Here is a 23,123-nt window from a genome sequence, read left to right as displayed (position 1 = left end):
GCTAAGATAATATTTTCAAAAATCATGTAATTAAATAGTTCAATCAATGCTCATGCTGACTTGTTGACTTTTCAAATTTCATATCTAAAAATTCTACAAATAATAATAACAACAAACAATAAAATAATAACATTGTATTTATTTTTCGGTGAATTATTAATAATACTGAATGAATGTAAAATAACAATACTACTTCTTGTAAGAGTATTTCAAACATTCATTGCAAACTGTTTTTTTGGTTTTATAGAGAAGGCGAAAACTGTAATACACTGTAAAAAAAACCTTTTAAATGAAGTTAGTCCAATTTATTTCTCTTCACAAAATGTGATATTGCCATTTTGGGTGCCATTAAGGCAGTAGAACAACTTTGGTTAACATGCACAGTCATAAAAGCAGCTCTGGGTGTCTCTGGCATTTTTTAGCAGTATAAATAAATTTTTTAGTACAAAGCTCTACACAAGAAGTCTGTGTGTGTGTGTGTGTGTGTGGGGGGGGGGGGTATAAATATATTTCCAAAACTTATTGATTAGTGACCTTGTTTTAATTAAATTGTGGCTAAGACATAACTACATTAAAACAATGAAACAAATCAGTAAAACATGGTCATGACTGAACTAAAACAAGGGAATTAATTAATAAAACATGGCCATAAATTAATAATTTATAGAAACGAAGTCTTAATCTGTGGTGACAACATCTATTTCTCCTTCAGCATGCCATTTGTGCTACTTAAATATTTTAGACAAAGAAAATAATGAAATTTGAGTATGCTAGCCATTAAGACAGCATTCCTGCTTTTATTTAAATGAGCATAAAAGTCTGTTGCTGGTGTAAAAAGCCCTTATGTGTCATTATGCTTGCTTCAGTGTTAAAGGGATAGTTCATACAAAAATGACAATTCTGTCATCATTTACTCACCCTTAAAAGCATCGTTCACCCAAAAATGTAAAATTAGCCCATTATTTACTTATCCTCCAGGCATCCTAGGTGTATGTGACTTCCTTTTTTCAGATGAATGCAATCTGAGATACATTAAAAATGATCCTGGCTCTTTTTTTGAGCAGCAAATCAGAATATTTTATACCAACTACTGTTTGGTTATCCACACTCAACAAAATATCGTCCTTTATGTTTAACAGAAGAAAGAAACTCATACAGGTTTGGAATGAATTTTTGGGTTAACTAGAAGTGAAGTAGCAACTGGTAACTCACCACTGCCGGGCCCGGGTGACCCCACCACACTCCTGTAAGTAGGAGGTGGCAGTGGAGGTGGCGTTCCTCTGAAGCTTCCCATTGCGAGGTCTTTGGGCGATGTGCCAAACACATAAATCTCATCCCTCATGCTCGCCAGGTCAGGGGTTCTCCTGCTGTCGTCTCTCAAGGTAAGAGGGGAAGGTATGGCTCCATGTGGAGGGTGGTCTGCTGGCAGGAAAGGCAGTCCAGGGCTGGCGGGTGTGACGGGAGACTCTAGGGCGAGTTCTGGTTCTGGGAGCTGAAAGCAGCAGGGAAGGTCTGGAGGACTCAGAGAAGAGTCTGAGGGCGGAGGTGGTGGAGGTGAATCTGGAGGTGGGATGGAGTGGAGTGGGGGAGGGGGCGAGACGGGAGGCAGCAGGTGGAGGGGCGAGGTCAGGGGCGAGTCCCCAGGGGAAGAGGACAGTGGTGGGGAAGGGGCGGGTTCGTCTGGAGGAGGAGGTCTGGCTGGAGAGCCTTCGCTGAAGCTCACCCAACTGCACTGCACCACATCTGATCCAGGCCTGGGCGTCTCAACAGGCCCAAAAACACTGTCCAAGTCAGGCATAAATGGCCCTCCAGATGGGTCAGATAATTGGGCATCGTGAAAGGCCGAAGCTGATCCATCTCCTCTGACACTCGGAACCACACTGTAATAACCTGTTCGGACAGAACAGCAAAAAGATGTCAAATACTTTTCACCACCACAATCTAGGGGTGTGCAAATATTAATTATTGTCTACAATTGTACCGCAAATAATTGTTTTAATGATGTAGAAGTTGATATTATCGCTAAAACATGCTTTAACACTGCATACTTTCACTGCGTGATCTATATACACTACCAGTCAAAAGTCTTTGAACAATAAGATTTTTAATGTTTTTTAAAGAATTCTCTTCTGCTCAAGAAGAAACGATAGAAATTAATACTTCTATTTAGCAAAGATGCTTTAAATTGATCAAAAGTGATGATAAAGACATTTATAATGTTAGAAAAGATTTCTATTTCACATAAATGCTGTTCTTCTGAACTTTCTATTCATCAAAGAAACCTGAAAAAAATCTACACATCTGTTTTCAGCATAACAATAATTTCTGAGCAGCAAATCAGAATATTAGAATGATTTTCTCAAGGATCATGTGACTGCAGTAATGATGTCAAAAATTCAGCTTTGAAATCACAGGAATAAATAATATTTTAAAATATATTCAAATGGAAAGCAGTTATTTTAAATAGTAAAATATTTTACTGTTTTGCAGTATTTTGTATCAAATAAATGCAGGCCTGGTGAGCAGAAGAGACTTCTTTAAAAACATCTAAAATCTTACTGCTCAAAAACTTACGACTGGTAGTGTAGTCTAGTAGAATGCAGTTAGTGACCCCAAAATTAAATATATAGGGGGAAAAGCTTTTTTTTTTTACTGAAATATCAGCATGATTGCAAGTATGATATTAATTTTATATAGTTTAACATGAAGTTAATATTGTGAGTTATATTTTACAAAATATTGTCTGTTCTTCAGTGAAAATAGCTTTGAACAAAACTGAATTGCATCTCACAGTGGTGTTTCATTCCTGAATAAATCAGCGTTTTAAAACAAATTATTGATTCTGTTGCTTCGTTGTTGAATGAAATAGCCATTTGAACAAATCGGTTGAATGAATGATTCAATGACTCAATCATTAAGAAAATCACCTACTGGCAGTTGAAGTTTCATATTTTAAAGGAGAAGTTCACTTCCAGAATGTAAATTTCCTAAAAATAAACTCATGTTAATGTCTTTCTTTCTTAAGTCGAAATGAAGGAAAACATTCCAGGTTTTCCACCATACTCTACCTTTTTGAACAAAAAGTACACAGATGAAGAACAAACCGTGCAGGACTTTTTCAGCGTGCTTACGTGATGCGTGAAGACGTGCATTGCAGAGCTAGAGCAAGATGAGCATGTGTGTTTAAATAATACGTACATTTAATTTTTAAGAAAATGACAGATCGTTTCACTAGATAAGACCCTTATTCCTTGGCTGGGATCGTGTAGAGCCCTTTGCAGTTGCACTGAAACTGCAGTTTGGACCTTGAACCCATTGAGCACCATTAAAGTATGTATATGGAGAAAATTCCTGGAATGTTTCCTCAAAAACCTTAATTTCTTTTCGAAAGGCATGAACATCTTGGATGACATGGGGGTGAATAAATTATCAGGAAATTTTCATTCTGAAAGTCTCCTTTAAAGTACCATTTCATTTTTTAACATAATTTCATATTTCAATATTTAAATAATTATTGATATATTTTTTATATTACATTTTTAAATAAATTGAAATATTATATTTCAAATTATTGTTTTGTAAATTATTTGTATAATATTATTCTCATAGCATTATCTATGCAATTGTAATTGAAGTGTAAATATAATTGATTTTTGCTCTTTCTGATTAAATTTAGTAACAGCCTATAATTATTCTAGCTGAATTTATTGATTAAATGTAAGAATTTACATAAAATATGAGGTATGCATCATCCTTTATGTTATATTTTTACATTTAATCAATCAATTTAATAATAAGGTTAGAAAAAATGCCATTTTGTGCAAGGTGAAATCACTTTAAGGTGAAAAAAAAAAAAAAAATGAAATTATATATATATATATATATATATATATATATATATATATATAAACAATTTCCTGTCACTGCTGTGAACGCACCACCGCACAGAATATATAGAATATAATAAAAATATCTATATCATATCATATCATTTTTTATCAATATAGAACATCCCCACCACCAACATAGAGCTGGGAACAAGTATTCTGTAATAAAATTTTGGAAGTGTCAGTACATACCGGAGGACCCTAGAGAACTAGAACTGCGTCCAGGTGGGGTGACAGGAATGTTCTTTGGAGGAAGCGGAGGTGGAGCTGAAAAGACAAATGACAGGCATGTTTAGAAAGAAGCACCTCCTTACTGAATGCTGCCCAATATAAATAGTTTACATTTTACATAGTTTTAACATTTTGTGAAAACAGTACAGAAAACAATGCAAAAATGAATATTCAAACAGTAGCATGTTACTTCTCCTCATTGTAAGATGTGTGAGATGTTATGAATCATTGCTGATCTTATGATCATATAGTTAATTTTAGGGGTGTTGCAATATTGATAATAGTTTTTAAAATAAATATTGATATATTGTTAATACTACACATATGACAATATCATAAACACACCAAGGCCAGTAACTAGAGCTGCACGATTATTTGTAATAAATCAGAAACTGTAATGAGAAAAGCTTATCAGCTTTAAAAGCTTTAAGGACATTTTCCATCAAAATAAAAGTTTGGTTTAATGTTGGAAAATAAGACATTAAGACAGCTATAAATATTATTGTAATTTTACAGCTGTTTTGCAAAATAATTTATTATCATATTATTAAATATATAATATTTATTATTATTATACTTGATTTCTTATTTTACAGTGGATTAATACAAATGTAATATTTATTTATTTTTGTTTTTATTTAGCATTTTTTATTTAAAATCATGACAGAAGAATTAAGATTAGCATGCCAGTATGCCATAAAGTTTTTTTTATTGATACTGATTGCTGAGAATTTTTTGTTACATTACACCCAAAATCCAGCTTTAATAGTTTTGAGGTATACTTTCACATACATTTTATGCATCACTTATGTTTTGAAGCAGGGTTGTTAATGTTAACTAAAATAACTTTTTAAAAACATTTCTGTCAACTGAAATAAAAAATATGGAAAAAAAACTTGCAACTAAGTGAGATATTTGATAAAATTACTAACTGAAATAAAACTAAAATTAAGACAATTTTTTTTTAGAAATATTTACATAAAATAACTCATAAAAATGACAAATGCACATAACAAAATAACAAAAAACTTTTCTTCTTCAGGTTCTTTATACTTTAACGTTTGTCACCATTGTGTGCTTTGTTGGGGCTTTCACTGGGGATCTTCAAAATGGCTTTATCAAAAACATTTTGCACATCTGACATGCAGTACCTCCAGTGGGAAGAGATCTGCTCAGAACACAGGTGGAGAGAGAAGTGGACTGACACCAGAGCTCCGGCTCAACCGGGAACACTGTCATTAACATTTATGAAAGAAAAAGCTATCAATACAAACCTTAACAACCTTATAAATCACAGCAATGCATGGCATGAAAGAACAATACTTTAAATGATATTTCAGTTACATTTTTGATAAAACTTCTCATAAAATTTGATCTTGTAAACCACAAATAAAGTAACAAATTAGTGTCAGGTTATTTGTGACCCTGGACCACAAAACCAGTCTTAAGTAGCACAGGTATATTTTTAGGAATAGCTAAAAATACATCATATGGGTCAAAATTATTGTCAATTAATTTTTCTTTTATGCCAAAAATCAGCATTGCTGAGAACTTCATTTGGACAAATTTAAAGGCGATTTTCTCGATATTTAGATTTTTTTGGCACCCTCAGATTCTATATTTTTAAATAGTTGTATCTTGGTCAAATATTGTCCTATCATAACAAACCATACATCAATGGAAAGCTTATTTATTTAGTTTTCATCTGAATTTTAGAAAATTGACCCTTATGACTGGTTTTGTGGTCCAGGGTCACATTTAAGAATATTGTTTTACCTTCTGAGTTGTGTGCTTCAAAATTGCTCTCAAATGGTGGGCCGAAGAACGCTGTTGTGTTTTCTCTTTTTATGAGACAGAGTATAAATACAAGGTCAAAACATTCCAAGGGTATTCAGGCAATGAAAATTAGTAATGTTATTCAAACAGCGCAAACAGTTTATAACAGTGTACTAACCTGGGCGGGTCTGAACAGGGTCCTGGAGTTGTCGTGGGTGTTGGAGTAGATCGTCTTGGTCTGGCAATCTCCTCACCTGGAATATGCAAAGTGAAAATGACTACTATGATCTACAAACAGGAGTAATACAACAATACACAATAAAACTTTCATCAAGGTTTTCAAATGAACACTCACTTGAAAGGTTTCGCTTCATCTGGCACTGTAACAAAGATCACAAAAGAAGATAATGCCAATAACAATGACATTTAAAAGACACAAATACTGTAAAACGTTTATATTAACTGACATGGTGAGATAGAAACCCTCTGGCTTTGACATTCATAAAAAATAGAAAATAAAAAAATAAAAACTTCTACATGCCCGTTTTATGGTCATTTACGTGATCAAAAATACAGTAAAATCGGTAATATTGTGAAATATTATTACAATTCAAAGTAACTGTTTTCTATGTGAATATATGTTAAAATGTAATTTATTTCTGTGATGCAGAGCTGAATTTTCAGCATCATTACTGCAATCTTCAATGTCACATGATCCTCCAGAAATCATTCTAATATGTGACCCTGGACCACAAAACCAGTCTTAAGTCGCTGGGGTATATTTGTAGCAATAGCCAAAAATACATTGTTTGGGTCAAAATTATTGATTTTTCTTTTATGTCAAAAATCATTTGGAAATTAAGTAAAGATCATGTTCCATGAAGATTTTTTGTAAAATTCCTACTGTAAACCTATCAAAATGTAATTTTTGATTAGTAATATGCATTGCTAAGAACCTAACTTGGACAACTTTAAAGGTGATTTTCTCAGTATTTTGATGTTTTTGCACCCTTAGATTCCAGATTTTCAAATAGATGTATCTCGGCTAAATATTGCCCTATCCTAACAAACCATACATCAATAGAAAGCTTATTTATTGAGCTTTCATATGATGTATATATCTCAGTTTTGTAAAATTTGACCTTATGACTGGTTTTGTGGTCCAGGGTCACATATGCTGATTTGACGCTCAAGAAACATTTCTTATTATTGTCTGTGCTGAAAATGCTGCTGAATATTTTTATAGCAACTGTGATACATTTGTCTTTACTGTCACTTTTGATCAATTTAATGCATCCTTGTTTTAACAAGTAAGAAACCACAAAATCTTGAACCAAAACTGCATTTAAAAGGGATAGTTCACACAAAAATGAAAATTAAACGTTTATCTGCTTAACCCCAGTGCATCCAAGATGTAGGTGACTTTGTTTCTGCAGTAGAATACAAACAAATATTTTTAACTCAAACTGCTGGAGTCTGTCAGTCATATAATGGCAGTCAATGGGACCCACGGCGTTAACAGTCAAAAAAACATTCACAGACAAAACCAAAATTAAACCCTTCGGCTCGTGACGATACATTGAGGTCCTATCAAACTATATATACACTGTTCAGTTTCTTGCACAGACCAGTTGCTTTGTGTGTTAAAGGGGTCATATGATGCAGTTTCTTGTTTTCCTTTGTCTTCGGAGTATTACAAGCTGTTTGTGCATAGATGAGATCTGTAAAGTTGCAAAGCTTAAAGTCTCAAAACCAAAGAGATATTTGTTATGAAAGTTAAGATTCAGCCAGACCCCCGTGAAACGGCTCGTTCAAACACGCCTCCACTGGTCCACGTCACGGGGTGAGTAGATTAGCATAACACCGCCCATATGTATATGGAAAGAAAGGAAGCATAACTTTTACCAGCTGTAGTAGTGTTGCAGCCGCCATGTTGTGGAGACGCAGTTTGTTTCATTGCGAAGCACGTTGTTTGGTCTTTCAAATGAGGACACAACTAGAAATCAGTGGTTAAGTTATATTTACATCACTGTCCTGGAACAGTACAATGCAAATATTCGAGTGGGTGCTGTGCATTTCATGGAGGACTGTTTCCTGAACCTGGGAGAGCAGCTTACAATGCCAGCTGTACACAAAGGGTTAAGGCTATAAAGTGGGGCAATTCCAATGTTGCAAGGACAGTCTACGCTTCTGACTGACGGCCTGTAAGTACGTTTTCATATTTAAAGAATTCAGTACTGACTATTCAAACGCGCATTTTGAGCAGTGTAGAGTAGTGCTTGTTGTTTCTCGTTCTATGATCGCAAACGCAATGTGTAAAAATACAGTAGGAGTCATTATAATCAGTAGTTATGTCAAAATTCTTTGTTTGTGTTCTGCTGAAGAAACAAAGTCACCTTCATCTTGGATGCCCTGGGGGGTAAGCAGATTAACATCAAATTTTCATTTTTGGGTGAACTATTCCTTTAATTAATTAAAACTAGGGCTGTCAAAATTAACGCGTTAATAGCGCGTTAACGCAAATTCATTTTAACGGCACTAATTTTATTAACGCACGATTAACGCAGCGCGCATTTTCTGTTTGACCCACTACCTAGCCCATAGTTAAAGAAATGGATGCACAATGTTGGCAACCTAGCGAAGTGTCTAGCAACAATACATAAACACATAATTGGACAAACCTAATATAGTTTCTGAGGCTCTTCGGTTTTGCTGAACGTGCGTGAGGTCTCCCAATGCGCGCACCTCCCTCTCTTTATATCTGCGTCTGCTCTGTTCAGCGAGCGGCAGTGGAGCAGGGCTTTCAGTTAAACCAGATATTATGTTGCTTCCAGTGCTTGAAGTGGGCCGGTAAGCAGGCACGACTGTATTTTATCCTTTTGCGTACTTGCACTTTTTCGTGCAACACCGGCACTTCTGGCATATTTAATGAATGCAAACGGAGTCGGTCTACGTTAGGATTGGTGCTGTGGGGGTTGATGCGTAAAGCCACATACGAGTGTGCACACGAAAACGGTGTATTATATGCACGCCAAAGTTAATTTCAGCTTATTAATAGAACGCCAAATAGAAACAGAAAGTCGTGCTAGTGCGCATTTTCATGAGACCAGGCTCTCCAATCAGTACATTATAACCAAAACAATACATTAAAAAATAAAAGAAGCAGGTTTTTGGGATCACATAACTTTAAATGGGTAAACTCCTAAAAAGTCAAAGGATCCTGAAGGCATTCAAACAGGAAGTTAAAAACAACGATAATAATGCAGGGAATAGTGACTTATGTCCAGATGCCGGTAAATGATCATAAATGATCATGATCATAATTCAGGATTTTTTTCAGTTATTATTTCATATTACTTTGGTTGTCTGATAACAGAAATATTAAATCAAAACAATGGAAAGTTTTGTTGAGAACTTGGCTGCATTAAATTACAGTATGTGGGCACCGAGAAGCAAACAAATGTAATAATAAATGTAGATTTTGCATGTTCAGAAGAAGTGAGCGGCTCTGTCCTGCAAATAATGTAAACAGGCTTGTGTAAGTAAATTGCTCAGTGCAAAGAAAGAGAAGTAATGGGAACCTGGTGTTTCTATGTTCTTTTTTCATGTGTCCAATAGACACGAACAAGTTATTTGAAAAACATCTATGACATTTGAAACAAGTTGAAACTCTATGTCAAGCAGTGTTGGGTGTAACGCGTTACTAAGTAACGCGTTACTGTAATTAAAATACTTTTCCACTGAAAAAGTAGAGTAACTGATTACTGTTCATTTTTAAGTATTTTAATTACAGTTACGTTTAATGTACTTGCGTTACACTGTAAAATAATTAAACTCGCTGAATATCATTATTTAATTTGATTAATTAATCTTCTAAATGTGAAAGTAAACTCTGCCGCTTTAAAATCGTTGAAGTGCAGGTGCACGTGATTTCGCGCAAGTTTGCTGCATACTCCTATGGTATTCTTAAAGGGGATGTTGGACTCGGCTGAAGCGAGTGGCTGTTTTGCGAAATGGAAATATGCCCATTACTTCAGTTTTCTGAAACAAGCAGACAAGAACATTACAGTAATATGTAAGCTATGTCCTGGGGAGAAAAAAACTATCGGCCGCTGCGCTGTCAATAGCACGAGTACTCAAGCACCTGACACGGCAGCATAGACGAACACTTCTGTGTGATCCTTCATATTCAACGGATAAAACTGCGGCAACTCCTGCTAAACAGCCAAAACTTGATTTTACTTCGGTAGCGCAGAAAAGTGTCTGAATGAGCAAGGTTACAGTTCACTTTGTGGAAACACATGACATGATTACAAAAATGGTCATTAAAATGTTTTAAATATTAAAATAGTGGATAGTATTATAAAAGCTCCTTGAAATTCTAAATAACATTTTAGATTTGTTTAAATAAAGTAAAACATTTATTAAACTCATTGTTTTAAATTAAGTTTCACGTTTACAGGTTGATACATGTCATGTTTAACTTTTCTTAAGTTTCTTAAGAATAATATATATTTTTTGTTATTCTGGAATTGTGTTTCTTACCGAAAGAAGGTTACATTTCTTACAAAAAAGTTTATTATTATAGAATGTTTTCATAGAATGTAATATAGATTATTAAAAAAGCTAAAATGCTAAACTATTTAATGTTTGACTCATGTTTTATTTAATTATCTATTATTTAAAGAGTTTAATTTCTATTTTTTGTCCACTCAAGGTTTATAGGGATTTTAAAAAGTATTTAGTTAAATTACTTATTGAGTATTTAAGTTACTTTTTAGACACAGTAATTAGATAAGTATTTTAAATACAACATTGATGAAGTAATTAGTAATTAGTAATTAATTACTTTTTTAAAGTAACTTACCCAACACTGATGTCAAGTATGGTTTCACTGATAATAAACACATATTTGCTTAAAGCATCCATAATTGTCCATGCCAATGTTGATTAGAGTATTAAAAACTTTAAAAAGTATTAATTTAAGGTACATTTAGAACAGATAAAAATGTGCGATTAATCGCGAGTTAACTCATGACAACCATGCGATTAATTGTGATTAAAAAAAAAATAATCGATTGACAGCCCTAATTAAAACACAAAAATTCTGAGAGATAACAGGCAGAGGGTATTATCTGGCACCTGGACATTGTTTTCCATTAGTTACATGAGTGACAAACATCTTCAGCTAATGGAAAACAGAGTCCAGGTGCCAACACTGGAACATTCACATCCAACATGCTGAAGCTGTAGAGGATATCAAGAATCTAATCATTCACTCATATTGATCCACGAGGGTATCAAGCTGTCAGTACAGCAGTAACACAGTATGAAGCATGATCACAATGAAAGGTTCAACCTAACAATGGCTCTACTGCGCATGCGATAGCAGCATCAGACCTCTGTATCATACGCAACACATTTTTTTAGTTGTTTTTGACATTTACAAGATCCATACTTACTGGACTTCGCCTCTGAGATCAGCAAAAAAGGAGAAAGAACAGACCTGGTCAGAGAGCGAGTGACAGTATTAACAAAAAATAAACAATGTCTGGGATGGACCTTTCCTCACCTAATGCATACAGACCAAACCAAAATGTTTCTTAATATCTAGACTGGCAAACCTGCTCTACTAATTGTGTGTGATATTACAAAGTTAAATAAAACTGTAAAAGCACACTTCTGCATTATACATGAAGCATAAATGCATTATAAATGTGTTTCTGTAACTCAAATAGTACAACAGGGTAATAGAAATATCATGCTCAAGGGTTTGTATAAGTTAGATGCAATGTACTGCTTTGGATACATAAACGTAAATGTACATAAAAGTCATTTATTCAAATAATGTAAATAATTTCTGTTTAAATAGTGAATTTATGATTGACGCTCATCTACAGTCGAACCGAAATTTATTTAGACACCTTCAACATTTCTCACATTTTATTCACTATAGTTTAGAAAATGGTAATTTAAAAGAATCAAACTGTGTTTGAACAAATTCACCTTGATAATGTCGGATAACTGATAGAAATGTATGTAATGGATTACAATCAACCAAAAAATTCAGACAGCTGTTAGTATGACAATATTTACACAACTATCAATACTTTGTTGACCAATTACCAAGCAATGCTTAATTTGGTTTAGTCTGTAGAAACAAAAGTGGTATTAGGAATTAAAGAAAAAACATGTTCAGGTTAAAGTGTCTAAATTATTTTTTTGTCCCAAATTTAACTGGTAGTCCACTGTATGAAGAATTTTTGGGTATAATATGTCAGTTTATTTTATTTTGCTATCCTCACTTACATAAATGAACTATAGTGCCCTGCACCAACTAGTAAAAATAACATCAAAAATAATATATGGTGTCTAAATAATTTTTGGTTTGACTGTATGTCAGTATTTATTGAAACATAACTGCACCAATATTAAAATTCTTACTGTTTATCAGATTATTTTCAGAAAAATAATAATCTAAATAGTACAAGCGTACAAGGCATCACAGCATAAAAATGTATGAAATAATATTCCAATGTAATAATAAACAAAGTTTGGGGTCAGTAAGATTTATTTTTAAGAAATTCAAATTTTTAATCAGTATAAAAATAAAAATAAACTAAATAAATAAATAAATAAATAAACAATGTATCACATATTCCACAAAAATATTAAAGTAGTTCACTTCCAGAACAAAAATTTACAGATAATGTACTCACTCTGTTGTCATCCAAGATGTTCATGTCTTTCTTTCTTCAGTCATAAAAAATAGTTTTTTGAGGAAAACATTTCAGGATTTCTCTCTATATAGTGAACTTCTATGGTGCCCATGAGTTTGAACTTCCAAAATGCAGTATAATGCAGCTACAAAATGATTGGTCACTTTCTAAATACTAGCAAAATGATTGGTCACTTTCTAAAAAAAAAAAAAAAATTTATAAACTTTTTAACCTCACATGCTTGTCTTGTCTAGCTCTGTTATGCGCATACATACTCTGTGTACTCCGGTTCAACAGTTAGGGTATGTCGAAAAACTCCCATCTCATTTTTACCTCCAACTTTAAAATAATCCTACATCACTGCAGAAGCGCCAACCTACTGTTTACAAAGAGAACTTGCAAAGAAGGTCAAACACCCTTTACAAAAAAGGTAAAACAGCGATGTAGGACAATTTTGAAGTTGGAGGAGAAAATGAGATGGGAGTTTTTGACATACCCTACCTGTCTTGAACAGGACTGCACAGAGTACGCATGTGCATGGCAGAGCGTGACAAGATGAGCATTTGAGGTTTAAAAGTATATATTTTTTAGACAATTATTGATGGTTTCGCTAGATAAGACACTTATTCTTTGGCTGGGATTGTTTGGAGTCCTTTGAAGCTGAGCTGAAACTGCATTTTGGAAGTTCAAACTCGTGGGCAAACTCACGAAGTTCACTATATGGAGAGAAATCCTGAAATGTTTTTCTCACGAAACATAATTTCCTTACGAATGAAGAAAGAAAGACATGAACATCTTTGATGACAACAGGGTGAGTACATTATTTGTAAATGTTTGCTCTGGTAGTTAACTACTCCTTTAAGCAACACAAATGTTTCCACATTTATTATAACAAGAAATGTTTCTTGATCATCATATCAGCATATTAGAATGATTTCTAAAGGTTCGTGAAAATTCAGCCTTGCCATCACAGGAATAAATTACATTTTAATTTGACAAATATACAGTATTAAAGTAGAAAACAGTTATTTGAAATTGCAATAAAATGTCATAATCTAAAAAAAAGTTTGATCACATGACTGCAGCCTTGGTGAGCATAACAGACTTGTTTTAAAAGCATACAAAATTAAAATCTTACTGACTCCAAACTTTAGAACAGTTTTGTGTTCATGCGTGTGAAAAAAGGATGTTTATTTTAACGGGATAGCTCACCCCAAAACGAAAATTCTGTCATTAATTACTCTCATGTCGTTCCAAATCTGTGAGACCTTCGCTCATCTTCAGAACACAAATTAAGATATTTTTGATGAAATCCGAGAGCTTTCTGACCCTGCATAGACAGCAATGTTAATGCCACATTCAAGGCCCAGAAACGTAGTAAGGACATTGATAAAATAGTCCATGTGACATTTGTGGTTCACTCTTAAATTATAAAGCTACAAGAATACTTTTTTGTGCAAGGAAACAACTTTATTTACCAATTTCTTCTCTTTTGTGTTAGCTTACTAACGTACCACAACACACAACAAATGTCCTTACTATCTTTCTGTGCCTTGAATGCGTCAGTTGCGTTGCTGTCTATGTAGGCTCTCGGATTTCATCAAAAATATCTCAGTTAGTGTTCCGAAGATGAACAAAAGTTTTACAGGTTTGAAACGACATAAGGGTGAGTAATTAATGACAGAATTTTTATTTTGGGTGAACTATACAAATAAGATTTGCTACACATTACATATAACAGTGTTATTAGATTATTAGTGTTTTTAAAGATTGACTTTAAGTGAGCACTAGATGATTGCAAATCTATTATAAATGTACAAGTAATGAATATACATACGTGCAATTATATACCTAATATCGACAAACACCAACCAATAAATAATTAAAATTACTGATATGCAATATCATGTATCCCTATATTGTTACACCATCTTGAACTAGGAATCTGACTGATTAATTTGCTGTAATAATCCTAAGAGCTAAGATATGTAAACCAAACTAATGTGACAAATATTATGCAACTGTAATTGCATCTTTAAGGGTCTAAGGAAGTGTAAAAACACTTGCTTACCGGACTCTTTCTCTGTGTGAGGAAACAAACACAAAAACAGAGGAAATCATCTAAGTATTTGAGTGTGAATATTACGAGACATCAGCTCTGTAAAACATAACTCTGACACTAACCAGAGGTGAAGGAGAGATCGCCAGCGTCCCTACTGAGGCCTTCAGCTCATCCATAGTAGACACTGTGCAATTCCCACTGTTTGCTGCCAACGGCTTGATCTTGATCTTAAATTTCTTCCCATGCTCCTCCTCTCCCTCTGACTCACTGGAGGAGAAGAACGTCTTTTGGACTTTTGGAGCTGGTGAGTCTTGTTAAAGAAGTTTTTTTCTACAGTTTTTAGCCTTTTTTAACTAATTAAAAGTCAGAAAAGGTGAGAAACAGTACAGATCAATATGCAAGCGCAGACTGGAAGGATATTTCCCCCTTGTTCTCCGGGTTTAACACTGAAACCCTCATCATCCACATCAGGAGAATTCTGTTACAGAACAGATAAACACATGAGGGATTACATTCACAGGAACTATAAAGAAAACATGAAAAATCTGCATTCTGAGAGATTTACTTACATATCGATCCCAGTCGATCTCACCATAGAAGCCATTAGGTGCACCATTGGCTTTTTTCTGGGAAAGAAATGTGGGATGAGACATTGTAAGAAAAAACTATGATATATTATTTCACAACAATGCTTAAGGTATATTCGTCTTCGCTGTCATGGATTATGTTGTACTCACAGATTTGTCTTTGTCTGGTGATCCACTGAAAGAAATAAAAGCAAATGTTCAGATTTTAAATATATCTCAATGATAAGTATATACAATAAGTATACACACATATACTTCAAATTTACCAAATAAATGGGCAAAAAGACAATAGATTGTGATTACAGTATGTGACCCTGCTCAGTGTCGGCTTCAGATGTCAACCCACACTCTATTTACGGACCATTTTATATACATCGTACACTAAAATATTATTACAAACTGACTCAAAATTATAATATTCAATATAACTGGCGGGCTGATATGCAACATCCAAAGTCAGGTATACCGTTTTTATATACAAAGTGTTTGCAAGGTAACAGGGCCCACTGGATTTTCCAAATTTTGTGAGGTGTCAATGGTATCACATTGGAAAATCTTTTCATTATAAACTTAAAGGCCAATAAATTAGACAAGCACAAGCAAAATGAGAGTTTTTTTGTGATAAAAGCTGGTACTGATTCTGATTTCTCAATAATTTGTGGCTTTTTTGCCAGTGAAGGCTATTATTATAGTATATTATCCATTTTAGATTGGCATGCCCTTAAAATAGTGGTTCAACTTAAAGGCCAATAAACTAGATAAGCGCAAGTAAAATTATATATTGTATATAAGCTGGTACTGGTTCTGATTTCTCAATAATTACAACATTTTTTGGAAATTTGTGGCTCTTTTGCCAGTGAAGGCTATTATTATAGTATATTATCCATTTTAGATTGACATGTCCCTAGAATAGACGTTCTTAACCACTAAGGGATTAGAAAAAAATACCAAGGGGGCATTAATATAATACATTTAAATTATATAAAATCTGACTAAATAAGCATTACAATAAGCCAAAACCACAAAAAATGTACTACTATGAAATATTTCTTAACTTAATTCACCTCCTCGAATGTTTTCTTTTGTGTTTGATGAACCTGTATTGAAAATGTCTTAAAAAACCTGGATATTTGATGAAAAAAAAAATTGTAGTCCTGGAAAAGCCATGTAAATGAATAAACACTGCATAACTCTATGGGCAAAACTTGAATTATTATTACCTTTTGTGGTTATGCCTAACTGGACTTTCCCAATTTTGTGAGGTATCAAATTTTTAGAAAATCTTTTCATGATCAACTTAAAGGACAATAAACTAAATAAGCACAAGCAAAATTATATTATTGTGCTTTCAGAGTTTTTTTTGTTGTTGTTGTTGTGATAAAAGCTGGTACTGATTCTAATTTCTCAATAATTACAACATTTTGTGGAAATTTGTGACTTTTTTGCCAGTGAAGGCTATTATTATAGTATATTATCCATTTTAGATTGACATGTCCCTAGGATAGTGGTTCTTAAAAACTAAGGGATCAGAAGAAAATACCAAGGGGGCATTAATATACTTTAAATAATTTAAAATCTGACTAAATAAGCATTACAATAAGCAGAAACCACAAAAAATGTACTACTATGAAATATTTCTCAATTAAATTCACCTACTCAAATGGAATTTTTGTCTTTGAAATACATGTATTGACAATGTCTTGAAAAACCAGGATATATAATCAAAAACACTGCATAACTCCATGGGCTAAATTAAAATGAATATTACCTTTTGTGGTTATACCTAACCCTAAAATATTTTATTAGATTTATTTATTATTTTATTAAATACTTTCTCATTCAGTCAATCATATAAAACTAGAAAAATTGTGAGGCTTTTAGATATTGTTGTGGACAAAATGGACTCAACAGTTGGTTTCTCTATTGTAAATTTAGTCCAGTTGTCTTTTCCTGTTGAAGTGGGTGGTTTTTGTTAAAAATAAGCTGCCATGTGGACCAGAATTTATGCCAATAGTAAAAGACTGGCTCTTCTACTTCTGCACTTTTGACAAACTGACACTGAGCCAAGTCTTAGCAATGCATATTCATTATAGAAAGCCCAATTATGTGTGGAGCTGACGGCCACGGTCATATCACGGACTGTTCTTACTCACGTGGAGTCACTGTCCTTTTCTTTCTTCCGTATCCCGAATGCCTTTCGGGTACGCTTTTTCAGTCCTGTTAAAAGTCATCAGAAACAAAATAATAGTTTCTCTAGTGCAACATGTAACAAGAAGAACAACATCAGTTGATCTAAAAGTGCTCATGACATATTATACCTATACACAAATACAATATATTAGAACAATGATTTACACTACCAGTCAAAAGTTTTTGGACAGTAAGATTTTTAATGTTTTTTAAAGAAGTCTGCTCACCAAACCTGCATTCATCTAAAGTACAGCAAAAACAGTAAAACTGTGAAATATTTTTACTATTTAAAATAACTGCTTTCTAACTGAATATATTGAAAAATGTAATTTATTCCTGATTTCCGAGCTGATTTTTTTGCATCATTACTCCAGTCACATGATCCTTCAGAAATCATTCTAATATTCTGATTTGCTGCTCAAAAAACATTTATTATTATTATTATTAATATTATTACACTGAAAACAGTTGAGTAGATTTTTTTCAGGTGTCTTTGAAGAACAGAAAGTTCCGAAGAACAGTATTTCTTTGAAACAGAAATCTTTTGTAACATAAATGTCTTTATCATCACTTTTGATCAATGAAAAGCATCCCTGCTAAATAAAAGTATTAATTTCTATCATTGGGGTTTGGTTTGGGGTCGGTAAGATTTTAACCTGCATTTATTTGTTTATACAAACAGTAATATTGTGAATTATTCTACAATTACACATTTCAAGATAACTGTTTTCTATTTGTATATATTTTTAAACGTCATTTATTCCTGTGATGCAAAAAGAATTTTCAGCATCATTACTCCAGTCTTTGGTGTCTTCAAGAAACCTTTATTGTTATTACCAATGATGAAAACAGTTGCAGTGCTGCTTAATAATTTTAATAGAACTTACTAACTTACTATCCCCAATCTTTCTTTTGAACAGTACTGTATATGTTTATAATTATCTCTTATTGTGCTGGAGATAGTCATGTGATTTAATTGTTTTATTGTTGCAGATTAATGTGTATATCTTGAATGCAGTATGTATCAATTATGCAAGTTATGTTTATGTAATTATGTTTTTAATGTTTTTAGATAAAGTATGCCACACTGCTTGTTATCAACTACCCAAACTTCACTAGCATCTGAAAAACAAACGCAGAATTCAGTCACCAGGGGAGTGACATTTCACATAAATATTTCAACATGTGCAACTAAAAAATGCAAAAACATTTTTCCCCGAGACCTCATTCTAAGTTGACTGAATTAAATGATTATATTTTTTGGTTTCTTTTAAATATTTACATCAAGGCAACATCACTCTCTAACTCTGTACTGGGATTCAAAGTGCATGTTTAACCTGGATGAAACCAAATTTTGCAATGAGGCTATGCATTTACTGTCATTTACTGATGGAAGGGTGTCAGCAGCAACCAAAATGCAAGATCTAATGCTTATTCTTCAATATTTTCTCTATCTGCCAGTTTACTTTAATGCAGAAACAAAAGCCCTTGAGAACTGGCATTATACTGGACGATTTTACCAAATAAGTCACAAGACTTTTTTGCCTGGAGATCTTGGCATGATGGCCTATGGGCCGGCTTGGGGGGCTCAGTGCCAGTGCATAAGCCTCGAGTTGTGGGTTCACTCATGATGCTTCTAGTCTAAAAGGCCTCTAGAGAAAAGCTGACATTTCCTCCTCCGCTTGGCTAAACGTGAAGCAATTAAGTCGAGTTACTACAAAACAAATATGAGGAGATGAAACTGCGTGCAGCTTGCTAACTAAACACTTGAATCCTAAAATGCCACTTAATACGGACAGTTTGGTAAGATTATGACTTTCTTTCTCTGTAGAACACAAAAGAAGAAATTTTGAGGAATGTACTGGCTGCTCTTTCCAATAATTGATTGCACTGACAATCAATGTGGACTGAAGTTTTCAAGCTTCAAAAAAGGACACATCATAAGGGTGATCCATACAACACATACACTACATTCTAAGTCTTTCGAAGACATGTGTGACCCTGGACCACAAAACCAGTAATAAGTAGCACAGGTATATTTGTAGCAATAGCCAGAAATACATTGTATGGGTCAAAATGATCGATTTTTCTTTTATGCCAAAAATCATTAGGATTTCATGAACAATATTTTGTAAATTTCCTACCATAAACATATCAAAACTTAAATTTTGATTATCAATATGCATTGCTAAGAACTTCATTTGGACAACTTTAAAGGCGATTTTCTCAATGTTTTGATTTTTTTTTTTTCACCATTAGATTACAGATTTTCAAATTGTTGTATATTGTCCTATCCTAACAAACCATACATCAATGTAACGCTTATTTATTCAGCTTTCAGATAATGTATAAATCCCATTTTTTTTCAAATTGACCCTTATGATGTATTATTATTATTGTGGTCCAGGGTCACATTTGGTAAACTGGTTTGAGAAACCAATTGAAATTTAAACCATTATTCCCTCAAGGTCTGCATCTAATTTGTAGACAAACAGGCATTTTTCTGGATTTACTTAGAATTACTCCACTTCTAAAATAAGAAATTTCCATCCAAGATGTTCATGTCTTTCTTTCTTCAGTCGCAAATAAATATTTTTTTTTTTTTGTGGAAAACATTTCAGGATTTTTCTTAATATAGTGGACTTCAATGGTGCTCAACAGATTGAAGGTTAAAGGTTTTCTATTAAAAATGTACAATTTATATACTTTTTAACCTCAAATGCGCATCTTGACTACAGTACAGTTAGGGTATGTCGAAAAAATCCTACATCGCTGCAGATCCAGTGTTTACAAAGTAAAAGTGTATGCACAGAGTGCGCATGCGCATCGCAGAGCTAGACAAGATGAGCATTTGTGGCTAAAAAGTGTTTAAATATTAATTTATTTAAGAAAATGACCGATTGTTTCACTAGATAAAACCCTTATTACTCAGCTGGGATTGTTTAGAGCCCTTTAAAGATGCATTAAAACTGCATTTTTACCCTCTAATCCGTTGAGCACCATTGAAGTCCACCATATGGAGAAAAATGCTGAAACGTTTTCCTCAAAAAACGTAATTTCTTTGTGACTGTAGAAAGAAAGACATTCATATCTTGGATGACATGGGGGTGAGTAAATTATCAGGAAATTTTTATTCTGAACGTGGAGTAATCCTTTAGACTGGTATTGAGAATGGTATCAACTAATCTATTAAAAGATACTACTTTTTTTGAAAGAAGTAATTTCTGTTTGAATACATTTTAAATGTAATTTATTCTTAAGATGGCGAAGCAGAACTTTCAGCATCATAACTCCAGTCTTCAGTGATCCTTCTGAAATCATTCTAATATGCTGATTTGATGCTAAAGAAAAAAATAAGTATTATCAATGCTGAAAACAGCTGTGCTGATTAATATTTTTGCTGAAACTGATATCTTTTTTGCATTTTGTGATGAATCGAAATGTAAGTGCATTTATTCAAAATATATTCTAGTATGTGTATTATAATTTTTTAAAGAAAAGAAAATGAACTTTAAATTACTGACCCCAAACTTTTGAACGGTAGTGTATATGGTACTTATATAATGCTTTTGCATCCAATGTGAAGTTTGAAAGCTCCAGTTCCCACACATTGTAAGCATTTGGGAAAAAATACAAAAAAGCTTATTCCTACTAAAAAAGTAATACATTTAAAATACTAAGCATAGTGAAAATATATGAACACATTTACTGACATATCCCTGAAGACTTACTGATATAAAAATTAAAATTTATTTGGAGTACTACTTGTGCACAATTCACATTTCTTAATATTAAGCTTATAATGTGTTTTAATGTCGCTACTAATAAGAATTGCATGACAATAATATCGGTCTTTAAATGTAAGATTTTTCAAGTGTACCTAAAGTATACCTGCAATAGTCCACTTTAGCATACTCAAATATACAAATATATCTTTATCTTCAGCACTTCTTTTGCATAATTAAAGTGCATTAAATACAAAATTAGTTTAGTATACTTAGAGTACAATTCCAGGGTGTTTTTATTAAGTACATAAATATGTAAATGTATCTTCAGTATCTTTAGCATGAAATAAAAGTATTTCAAATACATTTTAGTGCATTTATTTTTCACTAGGGATTCTTCAGAATTTCCTTAAAAACACACAGCTTTGGAACTAAACCAGGATGAATAAATGTTGACAAAATGCATTTTTGGGTGATCTATCCCTTTAAATTAGAGGAACTAAATCATGGCATGAAGTGACCTATAAGATCATGAGGGTGGGACTGTGGACCACAGAGCAAAGACACATAAGCATCCTGATGGCAGATTTATTTTGTGCACTGGACCACATGTGCAAAGCTGGCCCACAGAAAAGCCTAGATTTAAATGTGCCATATCATGATGTTTGTGTGTGTCACGGTGCAAATACACATGCCCACTGGCCATACAACGTGAGACACATAATCCTTCACCTCCTTCAAGGAGACAGACACCAAAACAAGCATGTGCTGTGTTTGGATGTCATGTACAGTACAGCCGGCTAGGGAACATTAGCACGCGAATAAATAACCTCAACAGACAAGCGATGAATTTAAGGGCCCAAAGTGGATTTTTTTTTACCTTGCATCATGGTTGCAGCACTTCATTCCTCGGTTTCAGGCGAGCAAACAAACTGACATGAGATACAGCAGTGATCCGGTAACCGGTCGTTAAAGGAAAGGCTCATACTGCCCAGCCCCTCACGTCCTCGTCTCTCGGGTTTCCCGGTAACCGGTGGGTTAGGCCCCGGGCACCGCCGCATCAGCAGCATCCACACACGCCATCATCACAGAGGGGATGCTGAGGACAGCCGATGAACGGAGAACAGTGTGGGAGGGTCGCGTAATTACGAACCCTACTATGGCGGAGGCTTTGCTCATGAATATTAATAAGGTCACGGTCGACGTAGGTTGGTAACCTTCTTGGACCGTCCAGTCAGGTGACGAATTGATATTCATGAGCCAAGCCTTTCAATGTAGCAGGATTCGTTGGTTCGCAAATTCACTAGAGTTCTACGCCACTCCGTCAGCAAATCAGGTGGGCCTGCGTCACGTTGCGTCATTAATATTCATGAGCCAAGCCAAGCCGTAGTAGGGTTCGTACGTTCACAAAAGGGATGAGGGGGCAAACGGACTCTGGTCTGATCTAGTGAACGATATTTATATGATAAAGCGCCGCCTGCCGGTGAACCAAAGTCTGAGGCCACAAGTTGAGTATTTTTCTAAATGAATAGATTTTTTTTTTTTTTATTATATTTTTATAATTATATCATTTTTTTTGTCTTTCACCTTATACTCAGTGCTTTGATGTCAAAATCATTGAAATGTTTTGCTGAAAATGTTCACACCTTCAAGTAATGTTTTTTTAAGGGAAAATTTGTGTTTGTAAGAAACAATTCCATCATTAAGACATTTTGACTTTAAACTAGATAAAAAAAAATTTGGCTTGAAAAGCCTGGCCAGGAAGTTTAAAAAGTTTTAATTAAGTTTGACGGTTTTCAGTCTGAAATGGTTTGATAGATAGATACAGTGCCCTCCACTAATATTGGCACCCTTGGTAAATATGAGCAAAGGTGGATGTGAAAATAAATCATAATTTATCCTTTTGATCTTTCATTCAAAAAATTCACACAATTCTAACCTGTCAT

At 33.8% G+C, this 23,123-nt stretch overlaps 1 protein-coding gene across 2 annotated transcripts in view; it reads right to left on the bottom strand.

The window, feature by feature from the left end:
- sgip1b (SH3GL interacting endocytic adaptor 1b) overlaps nucleotides 1-22,252 on the bottom strand; it is a 41,870-nt gene extending 19,618 nt beyond the window's left edge. The window contains exons 1-14 of one of the 2 annotated variants that reach the window (XM_073849235.1): nucleotides 22,058-22,252; nucleotides 17,416-17,479; nucleotides 15,413-15,437; nucleotides 15,245-15,301; nucleotides 15,096-15,153; nucleotides 14,798-14,979; nucleotides 14,685-14,696; nucleotides 11,357-11,368; nucleotides 6,250-6,274; nucleotides 6,073-6,148; nucleotides 5,895-5,959; nucleotides 5,270-5,350; nucleotides 4,080-4,154; nucleotides 1,213-1,890 (exon numbers count right to left, since the gene is read on the bottom strand). In XM_073849235.1, coding sequence (XP_073705336.1) covers nucleotides 1,213-1,890; nucleotides 4,080-4,154; nucleotides 5,270-5,350; nucleotides 5,895-5,959; nucleotides 6,073-6,148; nucleotides 6,250-6,274; nucleotides 11,357-11,368; nucleotides 14,685-14,696; nucleotides 14,798-14,979; nucleotides 15,096-15,153; nucleotides 15,245-15,301; nucleotides 15,413-15,437; nucleotides 17,416-17,479; nucleotides 22,058-22,067 — 1,420 coding nt within the window. In that variant the 5' untranslated portion in view covers nucleotides 22,068-22,252. Of the gene's footprint in view, nucleotides 1-1,212; nucleotides 1,891-4,079; nucleotides 4,155-5,269; nucleotides 5,351-5,894; nucleotides 5,960-6,072; nucleotides 6,149-6,249; nucleotides 6,371-11,356; nucleotides 11,369-14,684; nucleotides 14,697-14,797; nucleotides 14,980-15,095; nucleotides 15,154-15,244; nucleotides 15,302-15,412; nucleotides 15,438-17,415; nucleotides 17,480-22,057 lie in introns of those variants that run through there. The other variant, XM_073849234.1, reaches the window with a different exon arrangement.
- Between the last annotated feature and the right edge of the window lie 871 nt (nucleotides 22,253-23,123).

The sequence above is a fragment of the Garra rufa genome, chromosome 10 (genome assembly GCF_049309525.1).
Source record: "Garra rufa chromosome 10, GarRuf1.0, whole genome shotgun sequence".
In the NCBI taxonomy this organism is placed as follows: Eukaryota; Metazoa; Chordata; class Actinopteri; order Cypriniformes; family Cyprinidae; genus Garra; species Garra rufa.
The sequence above is the reverse complement of the archived record's forward strand: the minus strand, read 5'-3'. Positions and strand labels throughout refer to the sequence as shown.